This window comes from Acomys russatus, chromosome 8 (genome assembly GCF_903995435.1).
Source record: "Acomys russatus chromosome 8, mAcoRus1.1, whole genome shotgun sequence".
NCBI lineage: Eukaryota > Metazoa > Chordata > Mammalia > Rodentia > Muridae > Acomys > Acomys russatus.
The window spans coordinates 20,287,315-20,308,032 of NC_067144.1; the positions used below are offsets into that span (position 1 = coordinate 20,287,315).

Consider the following 20,718-nt stretch of genomic DNA (forward strand, 5'->3'; position numbering starts at 1 on the left):
AGCTCAACTGTTGACATAGCAGTTTCAGAATATGAACAGTATATACATGTTGTTTCCCAGTCAGCTCAGCAGCTCCAAGAGACCGAGTAAGACGGAAAGGCCCCTGGAGCGAACAGTAAGAGAAAAGTGTGGAATTCAGTGCTGAAGTACCTGGGAAAGATTACTAGGAGATAATTTACTTTAAATATATGGGGGAAGGCTGCTTTTGTAGGTAATAAGTCAGTTCTGCTACCATGGTAGATTCCCTAAATAGCCATAATCATAAAGTACCTTTCTGTTTTAAAATTGAATCACATCTTCTTTACTTTGGGTTTCATCCCCAAGAAAAGATTCTGGACAGAACTGCTGTCTCTAACATTTCTTTTTCTTTATGGTTGCAGGCATAATGATTATAAAGTGGTCTCTCCTGCTTTGCGGGCTGTGGGAAACATTGTCACAGGGGATGATATTCAGACACAGGTATGAACAAGTGCTAAGGTTTCCTAGAGTGAGTCCCTGACCTCCATGAGCACAGCTCTGCCTCACTGGGCTCTGTTGTGAAGCATCCTGACTGTTTTGCTGATGTTTGCTATTGTCGGTATCTTTGTTGTCCGTGACTTGTAGCGATGATAGGCTCCCTTATGAAACAACTTTTTCCTAAGTCACCTTGCTGCCTGCTTTTATTTTTGTGGGTCTTAGGAGCACCAATTGGCTTTCTAGTAGTGTACTTTCTGGTAGCTTCCTCCCTTTGTATATGCTAAGAAGACTCCCCCCGCATGGTTCTCAATGCCCATTCTACTTCAGTGACAAGGCATGACATCCACAGTGAATTGTTTTAGCCCTTTAGTTTTCTCTGATTATTTGTCTCTGATGTATCAATGATATTGTCTTACAGTTATCTTTCTAAGCTTCTATGATAATGAATACTTTGGTTCTTTGTCTCTGCTTATTTCTCCTTAGCGCCTTTTCTTGTTCTTATTTGTTTGTGGGCATGCTCTAGGGAACAGGTTTTAAGCCTCCTTCCTCTCTTCTATAACTTTAGTCATCACCCTTATGTACAGGGACTATAAGAATTCAAATCCCAGGGCTGGAGAGATGGCTCAGTGGTTAAGAGCACTGCCTGCTCTTGCAAAGGACCTGGGTTCAATTCCCAGCACCCACATGGCAGATCACAACTGTCTGTAACTTCAAGATCTGACATCCCTACACCAACCCACATAAATTAAAATTAAAAGAAATATTAAAAAAAAAATTGAACCCCCAGCACTCACATGATGGTTCACAACCATCTATAATAAGATCTGGTGCCCTCTTCTGAAATCTTAAATCTTTTTTTTTTTTTTTTTTTTTCTTTTTTTTTTTTTCAAGACAGTCTCTCTGTGTTAGCCTTGGCTATCCTGGACTCGCTTTGTAGACCAGGCTGGTCTTGAACTCACAGTGATCCGCCTGCCTCTACCTCCCAAGTGCTGGGATTAAAGGCATGTACTACCACGCCCGGCCTGGTGCCCTCTTCTGGCAGGCAGGTGTACATGCAGGTAAAACACTGTATATTAAGAAGAATTGAGAGTTGGGTTTTAGCTGTATCAGTCAGCTTTGATGTCAATTTTCTAATCTCTGAAATGAAGAAAATTAGATTTGTGATCTCAGATGTCTTACAATTATGTTTTTCCGGTTTATTGTTTCTACAAGGGAACTCATTTCTCCCTCTTTATCTGCTCCTGTTTTAGTTTCCAGTGTCAGTATCCGGCTTTAGCAGTTGCCCATACCAGTAATGCAGGTCCTAGCTCAGTTCTACTCATCATCCATTGCGTTTGTGACCCTGGTGCTACTCGTCTTAGACAAGAGGAAAAGAGAGTATTTGATTGTATTTGTATAAGGCTTTTCTGGGACAATGGATAGGAAATTAATATTGACTATTTCTGAGGAAAACTTGGTTGTTGGCAAATAGGGAAAGAAAGGAAGGAAAAAAGGAGTCTTATTTAGGCAGTCTTTATACAGTCTGAATTTTAAAAATACTGCATGTTTGTGTATGTATGTGCATGTGCCACAGTGCCTGTGTGGAGGTCAGAGGACACCTTTGTGGGCTTTAAATGAGTTCTAGAGATCAAACTCAGGTTTCCAGGCTTATGCAGCAAATGTTTTATGCACTGATACATCTTGCTAGCCCATATCTTGGGTTTTTGAATCATGCTAATTTATTTACTTGGTGGTGGGAGTGTGTGGCACAACTTTGTAGGGCTTAGATATAGCTCAGTGATACATTGCTTGCCTAGTATATATGAGGTTCTGAGTTCAATTCCTGGCCCAACACAACAAAAAAGGTTCACGGTTATACTCTTTGTTCTTGCCCTGTTTCTTCATTGAATTTTGCCTCACCACTCTTAGCTCTGAGCTGTAACACATGGTTTTTTTCCTTACCCCCATCCCTGTCCTAGCCATCACTACTCCCATGTCTCTTGTTGGTCATGATGTCTTACTCTGTGCTTTGCGTAGGAGCACTGTATATAGCATTGGTTTCTTTGGAAAGCTTTGTGTGAGCCTCAAACTCCTTAAGTTAGGTCGTAATCTTTTACAAGAGCACTAATCATACTGTATTGTTACTATCTAATTTATAGGTATGTTTCTTTTCACAGAAGAATGCCCTCTCTAAACAACTTAAAAGGTTTTTTGGCCTGGAAGTGGAGGTACACAACTTTAATTCCGGCAGCTGGGATGCAGAAACAGGTGGATCTCTGACTTTGAGGACAGCCTGGGCTACATAGAAAAACCTTGTCTCAAAAGAAGACGAGGGGGGAGAGAGGGAGGGAGGTTCTACAGCCTTCTGAAAGAGTGCAGCCAGCTGGAGACCAAATATTCAGAACAGGAGCCTACAGGGAGTTTCATATTAAACTATACTAGGTTGTATGATTTTAGAGGTATGCTTATGTCTGTGCCTCTGTAATTTAATAGGTCCCGGCATAGCACATAAGGACTCAAATATATATTTATTGCTAAGTGAGGACATGCATGCCTATAATCCCAGTACTTGGGAGGCAGAAGCAGGAGAATTGTGAGTTCCAGGCCAGGCAGCTACATACGCTACTATCGAGTCTGCTCCCCAGGAGTTGAGTCCCCCTCACATCACAGTCTCAGGGAATAGCCTCAAGAGGAAACAGCTGCACAGCACCCCTCAAAAGTTTCAGGGTTTCCTTGTGACCTTTTAACAAAGTCTATTTTCCTCTTAGAGACAGTTTGTTTAGTCTCTTACAAAGAGCCTGACTAATTCCTAACTTAGATTTTAGTTTCATTCTTTTACAGAGCCTATTTATTTTGGGAGTATAAAGTCTTCATGATAACTTTACTTCTGGACACTGCTTTTGTTCTTAGGATACCTTCTGGTGGCCTCTGTCTGTCTATCCCATCATCATTTTTAGTTTGTTTGTACACTGTTCTCCCTCTTTGTTTAGGAAGTTCTCTGTGGTCTAAGGCCCCCTCCCCCCATGTTTTTATGGAAAACTCTTTTCCATGTATTCTTTTTAATTCCTGACATTTGTTTTCTAGATCACTTCTTCAGTATTTGAAAATTATATTGTGACATCTCTACAGTTTGATGATTCCCCCACCCCCACCTCCTATATCTAGAGTTACCAGTACTTAACAGTTAATTGAATTTCTCATTTACCCCTACCCCTCATACACACTTCCGACAGGTTTATTTTTCACACTTTGTACACTGTTGTGCAGCTGTGTTTAGTGTTCTTTTCCTATTGTTTACTTAACATTCTCCTTTTCTGTTGTTGTTTTTTGAGACAGGGTCTCTCTGTGTAGCCCTGGCTGTCCTGGACTCACTTTGTAGACCAGGCTGGCCTTGAACTCAAGAGATCTGCCTGATTCTGCCTCCCAAGTGCTGGGATTACAGGAAATGCTCTCAGTCTGCCTCCATTTAATATAATGTTCGCTATCAGTGTGTTGTATATAGCCTTTATTATCATTTTGAGGTATGTGCCATCTATCCCTAAAATATTAATAACTTTTATCATGAAGGGATATTGAACTTTGTTAAAGGCTTTTTCAGAGCCAGTTTGTTGTTTTAAAATTACTAATATTGCCTAATAATGTTTATTATCAGTATTGTCAGTAGAGGCCTAGTAATTGTTTATTTTCAGGCCTATACCTATTATTATCATAGTAAAACCCGCTAGCAATCAATCAAGGCACTGACACTTGTTATATTTTAAAATAGCCTTAGTTAACCTGGGGCAGGGCAGACATTAATTCTCTAAACTACTTCCCATAGTAGGGCAGGTATAAGATACCGGCCCCAATCCTGTGCCATCTGATTCTAGTAACTTCTATCAAGCTACTTCCCATCCATAATCCCAAGTACTTGCTAATGTTCTTTATTTGGGCCAAATCCATTCATGCTGGCCATGTGCTTTTTCTCCATCTAACCCATGGCGGCCTTCTTCTCCTCTCCTCCCGGGACTCTCTCCTTCTTTCTTCTTCCCAGGATTCTTCTCTTTATTTCTAAGCCTGGGAACCTTAGCCACACCTATCTCCTTTGCCCTGCCCAGGTGGGATGGCTTTTTTATTAATTAGCCATTAATTAAAATACACCAGACCATCCCCCAACACCAGTTGAACTAATCACGTAGTTTCTTGCATGGTGTATTACATATATTAGTTTGTATGTGTTAATCAGCCTTGCCTTTCTGTGTGATAAAGTCAACTTGGTCAAAATGTATAACCTTATTAATGTGTCCTTGGATTTGGTTTGCAAATATTTTGTTAAGAATTTTTGCATCTGTGTTCATCAAGGAAATTGGTCTGTAGGGTTTTTGTTTTCATTTTGTGTTTGGTTTTCCTTTGTTTGCTTATTTTGTTTGTTGTTAGTGTTCTCACCTGGTTTTGGTGTCAAGACAATCCTGGCTTCAGAGAATGAGTTTGGGGCAGTGCTCCTTTCTGTTTTATGGAACAAATAAAGAAGTGGTGTGAGGTCTTCATTGGTGGTTTGATAGGACTCAGTGAATTCATCTGGACTTCTAATATTGGTTTCAGTCTGATTGTGTGTGAAGGGTCTGTTTGTTTATATCCTCAGGGCTTAATTTTGGTAGATAGTATAAACTTAGAAATTCTTCTTTTTCTAGGTATCCAGCTTTTCAGACATACATTATGAAAGATATAAAGCTAATTGTTTTTCTTATGGAACCTCACAGCATCAGAATGGCTTTGACTATGCAGAAATTTACTGAGATTAATAGACTTTAGGTCTGGTTAATTTTGGTGTGTGGTGTTTATTTTCTTTAGAAGATTTTTCAATAATAAAACTTGTAAAATAAAAACTCAATATTTGTGTCAAAATTGTTTTTACAGAGTTCTGTGTATTCTTTGCCTTTTTGTCATGTTAAAAAACAGGAAATTTGTTGTCACTGGTTCTTCAACATTCTGTCATGTGAAGATGTAGTAAGAAGGCCCTTTACACTAGGGAACTGTGGGAAATAAATCTTTGCCTTTCTTTTCTTTTTTCTTTTCCTTTACTCTTTTTCTCCTTCCATCTTTAGCCTCCTCACCTCTCCTCAAACACAGAGTTTCTGTGTATATAGCCTTTGCAATCTTGGGACTTGCTTTGTAGACCAGGCTGTCCTCACACTCAGATCCACTTGCCTCTGCTGGGATTAAAAGGTGTGCACCACTACCACCATGCTCTTTTCTTTTTACAAATGAAAAACACTTTTAACTAGCTGTACTTTTATTGTTTTAGTTTCTACATTTAGGAGGCAGTACATGGCTTTGTTTTAATTTTCATTTATTTCATTACTTGTGAAGAAATTTTCTATTAGTTTTAGTTATCTTTTAAATTTGTATAACTTAAGATAAATTATTCTTGCTTTTTAAAAAAGCATCTATTTTGTGTGTCTATGTGCATGTGTAGTGTGGTTTCTGTGTATGTGTATGGGTGCACATGAGAGTCTATGTTCTTTCCTGGAGACTGAACTCAGGTCATCAGGCCCATTGCTAGCAAATACCTTGTCGCTCTGAGCCATCTCGCCAGTCCATGTTGCAAGTATGTTTTCACATGATATCATTTACATTTTAATTTTAGGATTTTTGACATGCAGTGGTTTCTTTTAGATGTAGTATTAATTTTTTGTCTGTCTTTCCCCTCCCCTTTGGTTGTTGTTTGTATGTCTGAAAAGGCTTTCAACACCTCCAGATCAGCCTGAAATGTGTTGTTTTGTTTTGTTTGTTTTTCCTGGCTATTTTGTGGGTGGTTTCGTTGTTTGTTTGTTTGTTTGTGTCAAGGGTCAAGCGAGTTTTTTTTTTTTTTTTTTTTTTTTTTTTAATTTATTGTGTGAGTGTTCTATCTGCATGTACACGTTCAGGCCAGAAGAGGGCATTAGAACACATTACAGATGGTTGTGAGCCACTATGTGGGTGCTGGGAATTGAACTTAGGTCCTCTGGAAGAGCAGACCGTGCTCTTAACCACTGATTTTTTTTTTAATTAATGTATTTCATCCATTTGAGTCCTTTTGCTTGTGTATTAAGTAAAATCAGTAGCAATTGGAGGAAAAAGGCATCACCTTTCATTTTCAATGTACTTTTTTAATATAAATACTTGCGTGCTTCTGAAATAGCGCCTATTCAGGTATGCAGTGATGGACTCTTAAACTTTTCATGCATGGTTTTAATGATTTTAACTTTATAATTCTTATTTTTGATTTAATCTGATTCCTTTGCTTTTGAAAGCTGTTTAGTGGTTGGCTTTTTCTTTAGGTTTCTCTTGGTTTTTAACTCTTTGTATCCTGTAGAGTCTTCAGTATGTATCGGTTTATTGAATTCAAGATAGCTTCCAGAGGACAAACCCTCTCTGACCTCTAGGGTCCCAGCCCCAAAGGCTTAAAATGTCATTAGTCATCACCAGAGGCCTACAGCCAAGTTTCCGTCCCTTTTTTTTTTTTTTTTTTTGTGGTGGAGACAGTGTTTACAGTGTTGCCCAGACTGGCCTATAATTCTCTGATGGACTAAACTGGCTTTTTAACTCTAAGTGCTGGGATTAAAGGCAGATGCCATCACACCTGGCCCCTATTTCTAGCTGTTTTTATTTTGTGTGTGAGTATTTTGTGTGCATGCTTGTATGTGTACCACATGTAAGCTTGGTGCCTGTGAAGACCAGAAGAAGGCATCAGATCCCCTGGAATTGGAGTTGTGGATGGTACTGAACCACCATGCAGCTGTTGGGAATTGAACCTGGGTCCTCTGCAAAAAGTGACATGTTCTTAACTGCTGAGCCATCTCTCCAGCGCATATAACAGTTTTTAATTACTAACATCATTGTAGATGTTGCATTCCTTTTTTTTTTTTTTTTTGGTTTCTTTTTTGGAACTGAACATGACATCAAGTTATCCTCAAATTCAAGATCTTCCCATGTTTGCCCTCAGGTGATCGATTACATGTGTGTAATCACTGTCACAGTGTTTGTGAATAGATACACTGGAATCAGTTTAGTGATCTTAGAATGTATTTCAGACTAGTATTAAATATTTTTTATTGGCCTAGTAATTTGCCTCAGATGATAAAGGCACTTGCGCACAGGCTGCTCTTCTGGAGGTCTTGAGTTCAATTCCCATCAACCACATAGTGGCTCACAACCATCTGTAATGTGATCTGATGCCCTCTGCTGGAATGCAGGTGAACTTGCTGGTAGAGTGCTCACATACATAAAATAAGTAAATAAATCTTTAAAAAAGAAAGAAAGAGAAGATAAAGGCACTTGTCACCAAGTCTGATGGCCCGAGTTTTATTCCAAGGACACATAGTAGAAGGAGAGAACCCATTCCTGCAAATTTTTCTCTGGTCTCCATGTATATTGTGGCACACTCACGCCCATACACTCCCCATAAATAAATACTATTTAAAAATACTTAATGTATGTAAAGTTACTTTTTTAAATTCCAGAGGCGAGGTCCCCCCTCCCCTTATATTTGTCTTAGGTTTGTCAAGTTAAAGATGCACTTAATACCCTGAGGAGGTAGATATAGGAAGGGCCAGGATTTTAAGCTCATCTTGCATTATGCACTGAGTTTGAGGCCAGCCTGTGTTACATAGGACCCTGTCACAACATTCAAACAAACAAACAAACAAACCAAAAACTCAACAAAAATCCCAAATCAAATGACGTATTTGAACAGTGCCATAAGTAAAACTTAAAAACTCGTTTTTCTTTTAGGTCATCTTGAATTGCTCAGCTCTTCAGAGTTTATTGCATTTGCTGAGTAGCCCAAAGGAATCTATCAAAAAGGAAGCGTGTTGGACAATATCCAACATTACAGCTGGAAATAGGGCACAGATCCAGGTAATGTCACAGGACCTGCCTTTCTATCCCTGTACAAGAGATGCATTTTCAAGATACTTTATTTATTTCTGTGTATTGCCTGCTTAACTCTATGTGTCTCATATGCATGTGGTACCCTTGGAGACCAGAAGAGGGTATTGAATCTCCTGGAACTGGAGTTAGAGGCAGATGTGAGCCATCTGTGGGTGCTCTTTTTAACTAGAGGTAACGTTGTTTTGGTCCATCTTTAATGTATAGTCTTCATCATTTTAAAACTCTGAACTTTCAATGTCACTATTTCAGTCTAACTTTTTTTTCTCCTGAAGTTAAGGCTTTGGATACTTAAGCCATGTGTTTTCTTTTTACCTTTAGAAATTGATAATTTGTACCAAAGAGCCAAAAAAAAAAAAAGTCTTTGTTTTCAAAATGTTTTAATGGACTATATGCTAAGTAGATTGGCTTTACTTCTTATTAAACTGTATTTTCTAGTGAATCCATGTATTAGATTGTTTACATTTTTCATTGACTATTTATTAAAGGCCATTTGTTGCTGTTTGAGACAGATTCCATTTTGTAACCTCCGCTGGCCTGGATCTCATGGTTTAAATCAGGTTCTCCTCAGAACTCACAGACATCTGTCTGTCTTTGCCTTTACCTCCTAGGTGCTAAGATTAAGGATATATACCCCAAGGACCTCTGGAGGGGGGGGGGGGTGTCTGTTTTCTTTATTTTTTCTTTGTTTTCCTCTTTCTTTCTTTCTTTTTTTTGGATATAGGAAATTATACTAGCCTATATTAGGTTTCTGGGCCAGTTTCAAGCATGGAGAAAGTATATTAGGAGGATTAGTGATAATCTGTAACTGAAATTGAGTTAAAAGGATGTCACTCAATTAATAAGAAATATTATTATTATTTTGAGACAGGGTCTCAGTGTGTAGCCCCAGCGGGCCTGAAACTCACTATGTAGACCAGGTTAGCATCAAATTCACAGAGATCTGTCTGCCTCTCCCTCTCAAGTATTGAGATTAAAGGGATGCATCAACATTTCCTGTCCTAGGTCGTTATTAAGTATATTTGACCTTTGTTTATTGTATGTGTGTTTGTGTTATACACAGGTAGGTACATACTGTGACCTTCGTTTTGAGCTTGCCACCACATCTGACATTTCTAATGGCTTCTAGAAATTATAACTTTTTGCCATGCCAGTCTTGTGCAAGAGCTTTTATCCTCCGAATCATCTCTTCTACCCTGATGAGACTTTATATAAGACCATAAATTTCATAAGAGTATTGTCTATGGTACTAAGTATAAGCCTCTGAAAAAGATAACAGGGCTTATGGGATGGCTCAGCAGGTAAGAACATTTGCTGAGTGAGCCTAAAGACCTGGATTTGAGCCTCAGAACTCGTGGTGGGAGGAGAAAACCATTGCTGTATCTGTGCATTCACGTGTACACAGTAATAATGAATAAATAACAATTTAAAAAGTGATAACAGGAAAAAACAAACATCATTTGTCAAGTTAGTTCAAAAGTTATGCTTTTAATTCCAGCACACAGGAGGCAGAGGCAGTTAGAACTCTTGAGTTGAGGGCCAGCCTGATCTACATAGCAAGTTCCAGGTCAGTCAGATCTGTTTTTGGTCTCAAAAAACAAAAGAAGTTATAATGACAATTAGTAATATTTTTACAAATTATGTAACTTCCTTGACCTTTGAACTTTTTCTTCAATTTCAGACTGTGATAGATGCTAACATGTTCCCAGCTCTTATTAGTATATTGCAAACAGCAGAGTTCCGGACAAGGAAAGAAGCCGCTTGGGCCATCACAAATGCAACTTCTGGAGGGTCAGCTGAGCAGATCAAGTAAGTATGATCTAGCATCTTGCAAATTAAAGGAAAACAAGTTTTAACCTCTCTTCAATAGCTTAAAACAAAAAATATGCTTGGTAACTAAGAAATGACCTTCTTGACTATGATTGTTTAAGTTTGACCCTTTAGGAAATTGTTCTCAATGTCATAATTAGACTCAGAAGTACATTTAGTCTTTAAGGTTTATTTTTTAAATTATTCTAATTATTCATATATGTGTGCATGTAAATGCAAGCACCCGGAAGACTAGACAAATCGGGTCCTGAATCGGAATTATTTTGGGGGGATTTGTTATGCTTTCTTTAGCTTCTACTTACCTATTAGGAGCTTCTACCCCACTTCAGAACATTTAGTCCCCAAATAAAAGATTCAGAGATGCACTAGATTTAAAATAGGCTTTAAAGGCACTAAAGCTGGGCCGATAGTCAACACTCTCTTCAGTTTTTCAAGATGACCGCTCTCTGTCTCTGCTTCATATTTCCCGAAGTGCTGGAGTTACAGGCAGTTGTGAGCTGCCCTATGTGGTGGGATTCAAGGTGTGCACCACCTTGCCCACCAAATTTATACTGTTTTCTAATGCTACCATGGTGGGATTATGTTTTCAGTTTCAGATTCCAAGTGTTCATTACTGGACTATAAACAGTTAAATTTGTATATTAGCTTTGTATTGTACCTTATGTCATAGACTCCTTCTGTACTTATTATCAAGGCTTGTTTTGTTCAGGGTTTTTTGTGTTTTTCCTCCCCTGTATAGACAAGAATGAAAAAGTTTTTTTTTCCCCATTCCTATCTATGCATCTTTTTTTATTCCTTTTAAAAATTATTGCTTGAATTTGCATATAGTGTGCAATAGGAATAGATAGAAAGTATCCCTTTCGTATTCCCTATCTTTGTTTTCAAGTATGATGTCAGCTGCACATTCTTGTTAAGGCTTTTTATCACATTACCTCTATCCTTAGTTTGCTGTTAGGTGTTTTTCTTTTTCGTTTTTGGTTTTTCGAGACAGGGCTTCTCTGTGTAGCCTTAGCTGTCTTGAACTGGCTTTGTAGACCAGGCTGGCCTCGAACTCACAGCGTTCCGCCTGCCTCTGCCTTCCAATGCTGGGATTACAGGTGTGCGCCACTGGGCCTGGCTTTGTTTTTGGATTCTTAATCTCTATGCCATCCGCAGTGGTTTTCTTCTTTACCATAAAATGGTATGGTGTTAGTAATTTTATGTGTTCTTTCTTCCTTCTAGAGCTTTATCTATGTATTTTAAGTTTAAAGTAGTGTAGAAAGGAGAGGGGTAAAGACGAGCACCGAGTTCCACAACGACATGACTCAAGTACACAGCTTTCAGCTACATCGGCTTTCTGTTTTCTCCATATACAACTTGTGAGAGACTATATTGATAAGGATTGCATGAATATTTGCTATGAATATTATACCGTAAACTGTGCCACGTATTTATTATACTCAATCTGGAATATATGTTATATCCTGCTGGAGTCTAAAGAAACACAGATATAGAAGCCTTCCATTTGTTTCATTCTTATTTAAATCACACAACTTGTATTTGAGAATTGACTACATACAGAAATAATGGTAACATTAACTCATCAAAACCATATGTACTAATTGAGGCTGAGGGCTTAGTGGTTGTTCGGCAAAGAGGATTCCCATGCCCAGGTAAATGCTGGATGAGTCTGCCTGGGCATCAGGCTGGCCAGTCTGCCACATGAATATGTCCTGTTTGCTGGGTTGAGGCATCTTGCTTCAATGAATAATGTGGGAAGAATCATCAAGGATGATCCTAACATCAGCCTTGTGCTTCCACATGCACTTGAATGCACATCTCTTGTGTGTAGCCATATACATGTAAAACACACACCTTGGAATACCTCCAAAGTGAAAAACAGGCAAAGACTCGGCAGTGGTGGTACACACCTTTAATCCCAACACCCAGGAGGCAGAGGTAAGTGGATCTCTTGAGTTTGAGGCCACGTGTTTATCACAGGGTGAGTTCCAAGACAACCAAGACTACACAGAGACAATCCCCTATCCCCCCCCCCCCCAAAAAAAAAAGAAAGAAAAGAAAAATAAAGATGGAGAAAGAAAAACTATTTTGATGAGTCACTCACCCAAGTGGGAAGAATTCATTGCACTATAAAAATTACAAAGAGGGGGAAAAGATATTACTACATAACCCATTTTGCTTTGGTTGATGTTTTTTGTACTTGGTGATAAAGCTCTACAGTCAGAACGGGCAAGATAGCTCAGCAGTTAAAAGCAATGGCTGCCAAGCCTAATGACCTGAGTTCTACTACTGAGTACTTACTTTGTGGAAGTAGAGAACCAACTTGCGTAGATTTTGTCTGGTTTCCACAGACACCCCATGCCACACATACCCCTCAATCAGTCAGTCAACCAGTCACTATAATGAAATGGTTATTATTTTGAGACAGGATCTCACTATATAGCCTTGTTGGCCTGGAACTCCATGTGTAGACCAACCTGGCTGCTAACTCGCAGAGATTGAGCTGCCTCAGCCTCCTATGTACTGAGATTAAAGGCGTGCCACCATGCCTGCTGTCCTAGTTAGGTTCTGTGAAAGCTTGACATAAGCTAGACCTAGTCAACTGGGAAGAGCGAGTCTCAGTTGAGAAAATGCCGCTGTTACATCGGTCTGTAGGCAAGCCTGTGAGACATTTTCTTGGTCGATACTGGAAAGCCCAGCCTACTGTGCGAGGTGTCAGCCCTGGGCAGGTGGTCCTGGGAGGCGGTTTTAAGAAGGTAGTTGAGTAAGGGCCAGCTGGTAAGTGCTGGCTGTTACTCTGTCTGGTCTCCCTCAGTAATGGATGATTGGGATATGTAAGCCAGATACTCTTTCTCATTAAAGTTCCATAGTTGACGGTTTCTTATTTTTATTTCTACAAGCTTAAAGATGCCCTATAGTTCAATAAAAATCTAGAATTAAATATTTTTATGACTCAATTGTCCTTTTTTGTTGATTCAGGTACCTAGTAGAACTGGGCTGTATCAAGCCACTCTGTGATCTCCTCACTGTCATGGATGCAAAGATTGTACAGGTTGCCCTAAATGGCTTGGAAAACATCCTGAGGCTTGGAGAGCAAGAAGCCAAAAGGAATGGCTCAGGCATTAACCCTTACTGTGCTCTGATTGAAGAAGCATATGGTAAGACTTTGACTGGGGCAGCTTTTGGCTGAGAATTAGGAAGTAGACAGTAATGGCACAAAAACACGAATATGATAGGCACTGGGTGACACAACTAGTGACAAAATTAGAGAAATTTTGCTTCCTTCAGCCAGAAACTGCTTGTCTTGTGCATTTAAGATGTTAATTTATAAATTAGCTTTCTGAATGATGACATAATCTAAGATATGTAAGTAGACTTATGAATGTAATTACTCAGATTTTCAAGAAAGATTCTTCTTTATTCATTTTAGGTCTGGATAAAATTGAGTTCTTGCAGAGTCATGAAAACCAGGAGATCTATCAAAAGGCTTTTGATCTTATTGAGCATTACTTTGGGACCGAAGATGAGGACAGCAGCATTGCACCCCAGGTTGACCTTAGCCAGCAGCAGTACATCTTCCAGCAGTGTGAGGCTCCTATGGAAGGTTTCCAGCTTTGAAGCAATCCTCTGCTTTCTTGTTCCTGTGTCAGACCAGGCTACCCAGTCAAGTCCTCTTGTGGAGCCCACAGTCCTCATGGAGCTAATTTCTCAAATGTTTTCCATAATACTGTTTGCGCTCATTTGCTTGCCTTGCGCACTTGCTCTCTTACACACATCTGGAAAACCTCTGGCTCTCTGTGGTGGATTATCCTTTTATTACAAGGGTAACCAGAATGGCCCACTCTCTTATGGAAAAACCCCTAAGCTTTGGAGATCCGCACTTACATTAGAGTCATGAGAATATATACACATATTAATGTGGCTCCCTTTTTTGTGAGGGATAAAAAGAGGACTCTTCCTCATTCCGTAAAGTGGGGAAAAATGACATTAAAAGATAAAACTAAAACCTTTATCTTGAATTTTACACAACTACTTGGACAAGGGAAATGTTTAGACTTGTGTATACGTCAGAGTACTCTTCTCGAGCTCTTCCACAGTGAACCAATCCTTGGAGTACCCGGTGGCTTTTCTAGCCAAATTTTCTTTCCTCTAATGGAGTCATTCTTCAGATACTAAAATTAAACCATCCACTCCCTCACCTTCAGCCTTCAGTGAATGTGCTTCTAGTTGTCAGGAATGCTGAAGAATGAACACTTTGACTTAAATGTGGTACTGGCTTGGCAGGTTTCCTTAAAGCAGAAAGGAGAGGAGCACATACTAATTTGTATGGCTTTTGCTTCTCTTTGGTTTTATGTTTCTTAGGATTTGGAAGTGGCTCAGTTTTAATGATAGTATAAAGATTAAAAGTCCTTAAGTAAAACCATGTTATAAAATTCAATTAAAGAGTAAGAACAGAAAGCCCATCCCTTTGTTTAACCCAGTGTGACTAGAGGCTGTGTTCCTGCACTACAAGAGATGCTCAGGCTTTGTGGTCCTGACCAAGGTCCTGGTAAATTGGAGTTCACCCTAGGTGCTTTTCCTCTTTGTGACTGGCAGATAACACATATTTAGATGTTACTTAAGGATTTTATTTTTAGTCAGGTGCAGCTTGATTCTAATGTATTCATGCTGCATATATGACCCTGCAGTGCAGCATCCTTACCTTTAAAAGCATAAGTCTCCTCCATGTGACCTCTAGACTAAAAGGGCAGTGATCTAATAACCTCAGTGTTCCCTAATTTTATTTCATCTCTTACTAGTACCCTACCTCCCTTAGTAAGAACAGTGCTCACCTCCTGCTTATTTAATGATGACTGTAACGTACCTGCAAGTGGAGCTTCCAGTACTGTGTTCGCTGATCCACAATTGTGCTTGGACTAGAAGGGGGAAAAACAACAAAAAAGCATAATTGCCAAGAGAACTGCAAATGAGTTCAATGTGACTTCTCGGTGCTAGTTGGCCATCTTGGCTCAATGTTGGGACACGCTATCAGAGAGGAGTCTCTTTTTTTTTTTTTCCTCCCCTTTCTTTTTAATGATACTCTGTTCAAAAGAATTCTGAAGGAAAAGTTGCTCATGTCTGTCTTAGAGCATACCCTTTTAAATATCTTTAGACTACTCTTCTAGAATTCATTGTAACCCCAAAGTATAAAAACCATCTGGAAGTTGCCCTGACAAGCTGTTGCACATCTCTGGTAAATCCTGCTGAATGTAAGGGATATTCAGAGCTTTCATACCTCATCATGATGTTATTTAAGCAGCCAGCTTACACGACCTGATTTACTTTGAAAATTTAATTTCTTTCAAAGTAGGAAGTTCCAGAGACAAAGGATGTTCATCAGCCAAGAGTGTGGTGCATTCTTGCCCTAGTCTGTACTAGTGTCTGTGCTCTGGGGTAGAAGCTGTCTGATGTCTGCTATTGATGGAGCAGGCACTACAAAGCTAGTCAACTCCCATCTGTCCTGTTGTTTTCTAGTGCTGCTTTGTGCTGAGAGAACATGTTAGTTTACTGAACTTGACCTGTACAAGACTGAGTCTTTGTAATTTTAGGGATAAATTAGGTGTTAATTTAAAGATGAATTTTCAATGTTGCCTTTACATCACATTAAAATATCACTTCTTTGAGAAGGGTTATAGAAGCACTGATTCATAGTAAAAATCTTGTTTTTAGCTTTGACTTTTCTTGTGGCTGATTTTTTTTAAATTGTAAATTACTGGTAACATGTTATTTCTATAGGATGTTTTAAATTATGTCCCTTCTATTGGGTAGTTAAAACCTATGCATCTTACAAATGAGTTGAACGGAAAGAAGTACAAAGCACACAGAGCTGTCACCCACCTTACCATACAGCTGGAACTTTCCTGTCAATTTCAGGGTGAGCTAGTGAGTTCAGCTCCATTAACCAGTGTGATTTCTTTTATCTAAAACAGTAGAATTTATCTTGGCCTGACCAGAAATTCCTGGACCTTAAATATTTTGAACTTTTTTTTTAATAGTAAAATTACTGTTTCTGTGTAAAGATTGGAGTTGGCTAAAGTTAAGCCCTAGTAAATGCATATGTTCTGGAACTGAGTAACTTACAAAGCAGACTTCTTTTTTTTAAATGCAAGTGGAATTTTAAGGAGTACTTGTAAATCCTATTTTTAGTCTTTCACCTGGCAAAGTCTATTAATTTAGTTTAATCTTTTGAATATTTTTATCAGAAAGGTGTTACTTATTATAAGAAGCATGTTAGTAATTATAACACAAGAAAACTTAAGATTTTTAGATAGTAATCAGGGCAAAGTGGCTTTGTTTTCTTTTCCTTTCCCTGTCTTCCTTCAGACTTTCCAAGTATGTATTTTATACTGAGAACTTTGGTTTAAAAAAAAAATTGCATTCAGAGAATTGGAGATATAAAGACATCTGACATCTGAAGGACCAGCAGGTAAATAGACTGGGGGAGAAATAAGCCAGAAAGTGCAGATATAGTATAAAAAAGATGTAGGAGACAGAGTTCTTGGTGGGACGCTTGTTTTTGTCACCAGTCAGAGCCATTTTTTACTCCTTACTACTGCTTAGTAGTCCCCCTGCTGGGAACTCTGTTGCTCTAGGGTTGTTTCTTCCATAGCCCAGACAAAGCTATTGGACTCTGAGTGTTTTTCAGCCTTACTGCCCCATAATTAATCTGAATTATTACAGTTGCTGCTGATTATGCCTAAGAAAACATATGTAAGTATAATTTGTCAACCAAACTCTATGTTGTACATGACTACCTACCGGCAACTTTGATTGATTTCTGTAGTGCTAAATAAACATTTCAGCTGTCTGACCCCCAGACGTGGGGTTGCATTGTAAAACAGGTTTTCCTTGGGTCATGGGATTTTATTTCTGGTTAATTTTGGGGAAATTGTCACATTTTAGCTGTATTTAGGAGCTTTTGTTTTTTAACTTATGTTGTAAATTGTGTTCAGTAATGTACAATAAGAAAAAGGAGTTGCTTTTGGAGAAGGGCATTGTTTCCTTTTAGGATACACACATTCTGTGTGCTACCTCCTACATTCCAAAATCTGCTCATTTGCAGTTTGATTTTGTTGCCCTAAATTAGTAGAGCCATTTCCTTCTGTTTGAGGTAAACAGATTAGGTGTCTGCATAGTTGTGAAGTATTTTGGGTTACCTTTTCCTGTCATCCAAATTAGTTAAAAGTAACAGGAGACTAGATGTGACTAAGTATAATATGTTCATTATAATATATATGATATTTTATAATACTCTTTATTGTTAGGAAAGGACAGCTTATAAGAATGAGTACAAAGATCACGATAGTTTAATAAAGTAAATATTTAACATCTTAAAAGTATCTCATTGCTAGAGCTGGAGAGGTGGCTCTTCTGTTAAGAGATCATCTGTTAGCCGGGCGGTGGTGGCGCACGCCTTTAATCTCAGCACTTGGGAGGCAGAGGCAGGTGGATCTCTGTGAGTTCGAGGCAGCCTGGTCTACAGAGCAAGTTCTAGAACAGCCAGAGCTGTTAAACAGAGAAAATCTGTCTTTAAAAAAAAAAATCAACCAGTCAATCAACAAGAGATCCATCAGTTACAACAGGTACTGCTCTTGAAGAGGATGTGGGTTTGGATCCCAGCACCCATATCAGGGGGCAGATATTGCTTGTAACTCCAGTTCCAGGAGATCCATAGTTGTCTTCTGGCCTCCTTAGGCACCAGGTGTACACACAGTATACATGCATACTATGTAACACAAACAATCACAGATTAAAAAATGTTAACTGTTTTTCAAAGTATCAAATTACTATTGGTCATAAGATCATCTAGAAGCTTGCAGTAAGAAAGAATTAAGGAATATTACTGAAGTGGAAATTCTGTTTTCAGCTAAGAGTAAACAGTGAAATTTCTGTTTTCCTTTAAGCCAAATAAAAGCAAGTCATGTTTATTTAGTGTCTATTTTGCTCCAGGTAATTGGCTAAGGGCTATTCCTTAATCAGTCCTCTAGTTGCTTTCACTGTATTATAGATGGCAGGACCAAGACTTAATGGATGACTTCGCTTGAGTATCATAATTCTTAGATGGTGGCTTTCCAAAAGAGAAGAGCTTTGCAAGTCCTGTTCTTCATGGTCACGCAACATTTCTGTTCTCAGGAAGTCCCGTGCTAAATTTTTAGTAGTTATCAGTGAGTAAGCCTTTTGTATTGGACCTCCCTCATCACTAGTACTTTAAATGACTCCATCTCCTATCACAGTTGCTATAAATTTGCATATTCAGATAGATAATTGACCCCTTGTTCCAAAGCATCTTTCCCTTTCTGTAGTAAAATTACCTGTAGTCAGACAAATTTGACAACGGATAAAATGAAATTCAAGTGGTTGATTATGAGTTTCGTGGTAAAAGTGAAAATATGGAAGGTGCCAACCTTGAGAATGGCGTTGAGGTGCTCTTACAAGCAGCACCATGGGTATGAACAGTCTGGCCTACTTCTTAAAAGTAGATTGTCCTGTAGACATCTCCCTTTATTTCACCTGTTGGGTATTTCCTACCTCAAGAAATTTTGACCATCTTGTGCCCTTTGTCAAGAGTGTTTCTACACTTGATTTGGAATGGCTATTGATTCTTTGTATTTAATACACTCTGCCAGGCCATGGGTGAATGCTTTGCACATAGTAAATTTTCAATAAATATTGAGGAATATTCATCTGTAATAGTAATGGGTGCTTGATTGCAAAAGAAAATTCAGAGAAATTCTTTTCACACAGTTGGCTGAAACCAGAATTGATAGCTATTAAAGCAAATGTCTCAACAAAATGTTTGTAGTTACCTTTGAGGATACATAAAAGACCTGGAATTACAAAAGGAAACATTGTCGAACCAGAGTCTGGCAGCAAAACAGTAAGAGAAGGAAGAAAAGCTACTACACACCTCAGTGCGTATGATGTATGGCAGATAACCCCTTACTAGTCTGTGCTGGCGTAGTTTAAAGTTGTAGGAGTTTTGTTACTATACTGAGCTGATGGGGAAGCGTGGCCAGGCCGCTGACATTTTCCATTCTCACATACTGTGTATATCGCAGGAGAATGCTTTGCTTTTCCCCCAGGCTTATGTGGCAAATGAAAACAAAAAGTTTGGTATATTTCTTTACTCTGACAGTTTTGCTCTCCTTTTGAAGCTCACTGTCCAGGTATGTTTTTGAAAAGAACTGAGGTTAAACCAAGACAGCTTCAGTTCTTGTGAACTGTTGTTTCATCCAGTACAGAATTGCAGAGTATGTGGATTACTACAAAGCTTGGGTGGGTTTGACCATTGTTCACCTGTCTTGGGGGGTGGTGTATGTGGGACAATATGTTTTAGTTTGTGTCTCCTGAAGCCCAGGCTGGCTGTAACTCCTTTATAGCTGAGGATAACTGTGAACTGCTCTTCCTGCTGCCATTGCCAGAGTTGGAATTAAACAGGAACTACCACACTGAACTGAGTGGTGCAAAGGGCTGAAGGAACAGCTTAGGGATGGCAGGGAAGCATTGTGCCTGTTGAGCCACATTCCCAGCTTCTCCTGCCACTGAAAATAACTGAGTATACAGGCTCCTCTGTGACTAGTGTTTTTGCAGAGAATAAAGTTATGCTTTAAATGTCTTTGTCCATACTCCCTTAGTCCAAGGAAGCCAGTGGAGTGCAGAAGAGGGAGGGACTGTAAGGGCCACTGCCTTATCAGCCATTTGAACTAAAGGAGAACATAAAAAACCGAAAGACCAGTGGTGGGGACAAACTAGTGCATGGCTTGGGAGTGGCCTGGGCATCAAGTTGTAAGCATGGGATTTTATAAGGGTAGCATGGTTATCACCTATGTCTTAGAAGTCACCAATGATTTCTGACTTGCTGAAGATGGTGCCTTTTAAATTTATGGATCAATCAGTATTCTAGTTATTTGTGTCCTCTTTTGCTTTTAAAGGATGTTCAGTTGTGGGTAATGTTCATGGCAGATGTCCTTTTTAGTCTGAATAGGTTTTCCTGATTGGTGGAGGCTTGGGAGCCGGACAATGCTGCCATAAGGAAGCCAGTGAAAACAGTCCCGAATGGCTGCTCTTCCAGAGGTCCTCAGTTTAGTTCCCAGCAACCACAAAGCTGTAAAGGGGTCTTGTGCCTTCTGACATACAGGTGTACATGTAGACAAAAAGTAAAACAAAACAAAACTGAATATGGTTAAAAAAAAAAAAAAAAAAAAAAAAACAGCCCTGAATGGAGGAATCTTCCAAGGCACTGGTTAAGTTCGGCACGTTTTAAGTTTCAACATTTCTATTTAGAGAGTACTGAGGAGCAGGGAAGTGAGCCTTTGCCTTACAGATGGAAGGCTCGGGGCAGTTAAGGGGAGCTAATCTGATTTCTCCAGTGAACCAAACTTAGAGGTCACCTTGTCTTATGAGAAGGGTAGCTTGCTATAAAAGGATAGGTCGATAGTGCCTAGGAACTCAAGATCCCACTCTGATTGCTGTCACCATGGGTTTATAGTCCCTGTTCATAAACAT

At 39.1% G+C, this 20,718-nt stretch overlaps 1 protein-coding gene across 1 annotated transcript in view; it reads left to right on the forward strand.

The window, feature by feature from the left end:
• Positions 1-14,317, forward strand: part of Kpna1 (karyopherin subunit alpha 1) — a 48,939-nt gene extending 34,622 nt beyond the window's left edge. Inside the window, exons 10-14 of the mRNA XM_051149875.1 lie at positions 381-459; positions 8,188-8,313; positions 10,025-10,152; positions 13,153-13,331; positions 13,604-14,317. Of these exons, the coding sequence (XP_051005832.1) occupies positions 381-459; positions 8,188-8,313; positions 10,025-10,152; positions 13,153-13,331; positions 13,604-13,791 (700 nt within the window). The 3' untranslated portion in view covers positions 13,792-14,317. The remainder of the gene's footprint in view (positions 1-380; positions 460-8,187; positions 8,314-10,024; positions 10,153-13,152; positions 13,332-13,603) is intronic.
• Positions 14,318-20,718: the final 6,401 nt, after the last annotated feature.